The sequence below is a fragment of the Cariama cristata genome, unplaced genomic scaffold (assembly GCF_000690535.1).
Source record: "Cariama cristata isolate BGI_N322 unplaced genomic scaffold, ASM69053v1 scaffold11850, whole genome shotgun sequence".
NCBI classification, from domain to species: domain Eukaryota; kingdom Metazoa; phylum Chordata; class Aves; order Cariamiformes; family Cariamidae; genus Cariama; species Cariama cristata.
Genome location: NW_009592969.1, coordinates 1 through 5,527, shown reverse-complemented (window position 1 = coordinate 5,527; position 5,527 = coordinate 1). Strand labels below are relative to the sequence as shown.

Sequence of the window (5,527 nt, the reverse complement as noted above, 5' to 3'; positions counted from 1 at the left end):
GGGGGGCGGAATCAAAGTTGCAGTGTTGGAAAAGTTGTGTTTGACAGCACAGAGGGAAACGGAGAGAGTTTGATAATAAATGGAATATGAAAGTGATGTCTCATAAAAAAACTTGCACTGTATTGAGCTTGGAAGCAAATTTTTTTTGTGAAAAAAAATAATCAAATGAACAAAAAACATTGAGCTGCAGGTAAAGTTAAGTCCCTTTAAGGTCCTGGGGTTGTGTGCGGGCTTTTGAATGGCTAGTTTCCTGGAATAATTTTTTCTTTCAAACCTGCAGGGATATTCTAGTCATTTTGTAACAAAAACTTAAATACAGGACTGCAATAGAAAAATCTCTGTCTTGTTTATCAAGGTTGAAACACCAGTGATCTGCGTTGCTCAGACGCATGCTAAAAGCTCTTGACTGCTCTATTTCATGCCGACACCTCAGCTGTTACGCAACAGTGCTTGTCCTTAAGAGTGGCAAGGTGCTTTGTTGTTTACCAAGTGGCGCGAGTGAGCAGAAAACTCGCTATAATGTTTGTTTTTCAGGCAAGTGCCGTAACTCTGTTCTGCACTGTCCCCAACATGATTTGCAATGTCTTCTGTATCAGTGCTTTAAGAACAAACGTGTTATTTACCGTCACCTCTATGGTGACGTGTTGCAGTAGCACCCAAGAGCTGCAACTGCTGAGCCAAAGCCCAGCTGCTGTGCACTGACATGGAGAGAGTTCACTTCCTAGCCGACGGCATGATCCCAAACCAGCCCTCTCAAAGAAGGTGACAGGAAGGATTGCTGGGTTGGAGCACTGGGCCCAGGCTCGATGCAGTTTTAAGCAGCCGCTCAGTGCAAAACCCGTAGTTGGCAGTACGTGTGCTTTGACTGCGTCATACAGTGACTCTCTGCTTACTGGTTTTAAACCTCAACCAGACAAACCCGTTCTGTATTGTCACATTTTGATGGGTTGGTTATGTGTGAGGACCAGCTTTAGCTCACACTTTATGCAAAGTCTGTGCCCTTCTCCTCCAGAAGCACACGGCTCCCTGCGAGACTGACGAGAGAACACTCACATTCTGAACCTGCGTCTTTTTATTTCGCTTCTGGTTCAGCCCTTGTCGACAGCAACCACTAGAGGAGGGCGTGATTACAGATGTGACTGAGTCGCTTAATGTGACATTTCTAATAAATGCCATACCCAGTGACAGGACAGACGATGCTTAAACTATTAGGCTGTGTGAAGGCGCCCCTTAATTCCTGCTTTCACATTGTCACAACTGCTCGCTCTGTACATTTGAAGAGTAAGTGAAAACACCAAAACTGAGTTAGAGTTAACTCAGTGCCATAACCACGTGAGGTGTCTTTAACAGCAGGCATTGCTTGGGGAGCATCAGTAGAGTATTACATCATACCTTTGTTCTGAGGTAAGTAGTTGGGTGCATACGTGTACACACATGCGCACCTTTATTTTATTTAGTTATATATGTAATATATAACTAAATGTGAATGGAGATGTGCAGGCAGCAGCACTGATTTGGGGTTAATTTTCAGGATTCTGCAGCGCTTATTTTTTGTAAATAAAACATCAGAATTCGTTGTAGTTACTTAGTTGCCATTGCATTTGTATAACATAATGTTTGTATCTTCTTTTTTTCTTTCTCTCTTTTCTAGATATTTCAAGGGAACACTGAATTGTACCAGGAAGTTCGCAATAATTTCATTCCACCTATTATTGCACGCTTTTTTAGGATTAACCCCTTAAAATGGCACCAGAAAATTGCAATGAAAGTAGAATTGCTAGGATGTCAGTTTAGTATAGGTAAGGCAACTGAAAACCTTTCAACTGTGCAAGACAAGCAGTGAAATAATTTGGCAAAGATTACATTGTGGGTATATTTTCAATGAGAAAAAAGTACTTCTTGGCTGCATAATCCTTCTGTAACTGATACTTCTGAATCTCTTCCAAAGTTAAGAAACCTGGAAAATACCTAGTTTAGGTGTAAATGAGGCAATTTAGAAAGTGTGTGTTTCAAAAGACACCAGTCACTTGCTTTCCATGTTACTGATTCATGGGGGCTTCTTCCTCATTTCATATAACGTGAACAAAAGCTTTAGAGCAAACTGTTCCAGCTCTCTTCTCCTGAAAAGGAAACACGGAAACCTAACATTTTAAAAAAAAACTTTTTTAATACATTCTTTTCTTCTTAAGGCCGTGCTCCTAAAATCACCGTGCCACCACCACCTCAGAACAAGAACGATGACAAGAATGTTGACTTCAGTGATGACTTCATTCATTCAGTGAAGACTTCGTTGCAGACAGATAAAACGACTTTCACACCTGAAATAAAAAACACCACAGTGACTCCAAGTGTAACCAAAGGTATCCACAGTTAAGCAGTCTAAGTGTCTGGGAACTCCTTACAGTACTTTGGCATATATGAAGTGTGCTTTCTGAATTTACATTTTCTCAACACTTAATATAGTATAGCAAATTAGCAACTTTTTAGTATTTACCAGTGATTAAATATATGTATGATAAAAAACGTACAATTGCATACTGCATGCAGAAACAAAACTAACCTTCCAAGTTGTATATATATATTAAGTTCTGTCTTTCAAAACTTGGTCAAACTGAGTTTGGCTTTAAATTACTGAATAAATTTTGTCAGAAGTTGCAACTTGGCCTTCCCTTCAGAATTAATCAGATGTAACTGCTTTGTTATTTAATTTGATAATTTCCTAGGAGAAAACACTTTTGACATAGCTAATCTTTTATGGAGCAGTCACATTGGCATGAAATTTGGAAAACATCATCTGGCATCATCATTTTGTTTAGCAAAGCAAATTGTCAGAGAAGGGAGGAAGATCACTGCAGCTGTAGGCATCAGTGCAGTGTCCTTTGGGTAGCAGAGAACAGGATGGTCTCATCCTGTTAAGGTACTGCGGTATTTACTTCTTATAGAGGTTCGGACTTAAGGGGTTGCGTATTCTTGGGCTCTTTTGATTTTCCTTGTTAATAATAAAATACATTGTTCTAACAGAAAAGAATCTTACTTATATTAAAACAAATCTTGATGAAAAAATCTTGAAAAAATACCAGCTGTGCATGCGTGTAGAAGAGCTAGGTGTTAGCTGACATTTACACTGTGGGAGCAGCCAGCAGGGTAGCTTAACTGGGGGATCTGGTGTGATAGACACTATACCTGAAAACTGTGTGCTTTACCCAAGTCATTTTCAAAATAAAAACTGATTTATGAGAAGCTCTTCTGTCTGACACCACTTAATTTAATGGCTTTCAGATGTGGCATTGGCAGCAGTTCTGGTTCCAGTGCTGGTGATGGTCTTCACTACTCTGATTCTTATCTTAGTTTGTGCGTGGCATTGGAGAAACCGGTAAATGAACAGATTAACGGAAGTGCTTTAAATGAATGTTAGCCTGGTGTGTGGGAATGAAATGCTGCATGTATCGCTGTGGGAAGTATGCGGTCCACACTTGTGGAAGGATTTTTCTTCAGCATGGTATTATCTGTGAGAAAAAACGTTCACTTGAATAGCGAGGACAGAGAAAACAACTTTTTTGTAACTATTTTCATTAGAAGTGCTTTTACTGAAGACTGGTTTCTCCAGTAGCAGCAGACTGGCGATGGCAAGCCAGGTTACTGGTGCTCAGACATTCAATTTGAGGACCAGTTACAGCCAAGGCGATAGTTGCTGAGCATTAATTAATGCATCTTCTGATAAGCAGACTAGCTAAAATAGCCTCTCTTTTTCTTTTTCCACAGCAAGAAAAAAACTGAGGGCACTTATGATCTACCTTACTGGGATCGTGCAGGTAACAAAATGGTTTTATGAAATCCTTTACTTGGCCTTTTTGGTTTGATGCGCGTTTCAGATTGCATAACAGACACTTTCTACTAGCAGAAGCTTCTCTAATGCTAACTGATGTAGGCGTAGTGAACACTGAATTTCTCTTCTGGATGGACTTAACTGCTTCAGTCTCTGAATTTGTTTTCAGAAAGAGAAAATGCCTCGTCTCCTGTTACAGCTTACAGCGTCAGGTTATTGGTGTTTTTTTGTTTTTTTTTTTTTTAGTAAACAACCTCTTAATTATACAACATGAGGGGAAAAAATAATTTATGAGGAATGTCTTTATACATTTGATAATCATATATTTGGTACTTTTTTCGTCCTGGAAAAAACCTTTCATCTTAGTGTGTAAGGTCTGTCTAATTTTGTCTGTCTTCATTGCCCTGGTAAGCATGTGGGATTGTTTGCGGCCCCTTAGAGGCACTTTTTCCATCCTACTGTCTTGTTCCCCATTAACTTGAGATCAGACAATTCCACGAAGCAGCAATTAGCGAGCGTCCTGAAAATGCCCGTGCTACAGCATAAAGGGCTGCTGCAGCTGTTGGGTTGGTACTGGCTCTACGACCGTGCTTCACTTCTCTGACCTCATGTTGAAAATGTCCACATCTGTGTGTTTGCTCACTGGCAGTTTTAAGTACGCCTTGTCCTTTAGACAAGAAACCTTTTAATGACCTTATTTTTATTTATTACATGTCTGTTTCTGATAGGTCACAGCATTGTTTATTAGCATATATTAGAATTCTGTTAGTCTCAAAATACCCTGTATTTAAATGTCAATGATGGACATGCCAGATTTTTCTTCCTGTTTGCTTAAATTTAACTGTTCTGTATGTGGGTCTGTTTCACAAGGAAATTTGGCAAAGTGCAATATCAAAATAATAGTGCTAGGCTTCTCTGTGGAACCTCTGGCTGTCCCCTACCACAGGCTACCTCAAATTTTGTTAAACAGTCTTCTGTGGTTTTTGAATCTCCGGGCTTTTGGGCTTTACCTGCAGGATGGTCTCTTGCAGCTGGAATGAAATACGTTAATAGAGAGCAAAACTAGAATGGCTCTGGCTCATGACCACCATCACTCCTTTTCATTTCCATTGAAGTTAAAAATCTTTATTCAGATTTTTGCAAATATTCACTGATCAACCTTTTTCAACAATGTGAGTTGGAAACATGACACTGACAGTCAGAAAGCACGTTAATTAAATGTAGTGTTAGGTTGTCTAAAATTTTGGAGGTAGAGATTGTCTAAACTTCTGTATAAATACTTGATTTACAAATTGGAATCATGGCTGGCTTTTTTTCTGTGTAGTATTTTGTGAGTTTATTAATGTGATGAGTAGCCCCAGCAAGGCTGCTAATGAGCATTTGGGGATGGATTCCCTAGACTGCAGCTGTTCTGCAGGTGTTTGAAGGGGCAGCGTTCAGGCAAGTCGATTGGGTGGGAGTAACATTGTCACCTCTGAATCTTCAGTCTGCTAGAAAATGTTAAAATACCTTGTAATGTTAGGGTCATGCAAATACTGATGACTGAGTTGTCTGCCTGCTACTACAAAATATAAGCTGTGGTGTAAAAATATTTTAGTAGCATAAAACGTGTTTATTTTTTTTTTAAATCCATGTGAAGGATGGTGGAAAGGAATGAAGCAGTTTTTCCCGACCAAATCAGCAGAACATGAAGAAACTCCC

At 39.5% G+C, this 5,527-nt stretch overlaps 1 protein-coding gene across 1 annotated transcript in view; it reads left to right on the top strand.

The window, feature by feature from the left end:
* Positions 1-5,524, top strand: part of DCBLD2 (discoidin, CUB and LCCL domain containing 2) — a gene marked incomplete at both ends in the record, with an annotated part of 33,640 nt that extends 28,116 nt beyond the window's left edge. Inside the window, 5 exons of the mRNA XM_009705107.1 lie at positions 1,652-1,799; positions 2,190-2,360; positions 3,280-3,373; positions 3,763-3,812; positions 5,466-5,524. Coding sequence (XP_009703409.1) covers positions 1,652-1,799; positions 2,190-2,360; positions 3,280-3,373; positions 3,763-3,812; positions 5,466-5,524 — 522 coding nt within the window. The remainder of the gene's footprint in view (positions 1-1,651; positions 1,800-2,189; positions 2,361-3,279; positions 3,374-3,762; positions 3,813-5,465) is intronic.
* Between the last annotated feature and the right edge of the window lie 3 nt (positions 5,525-5,527).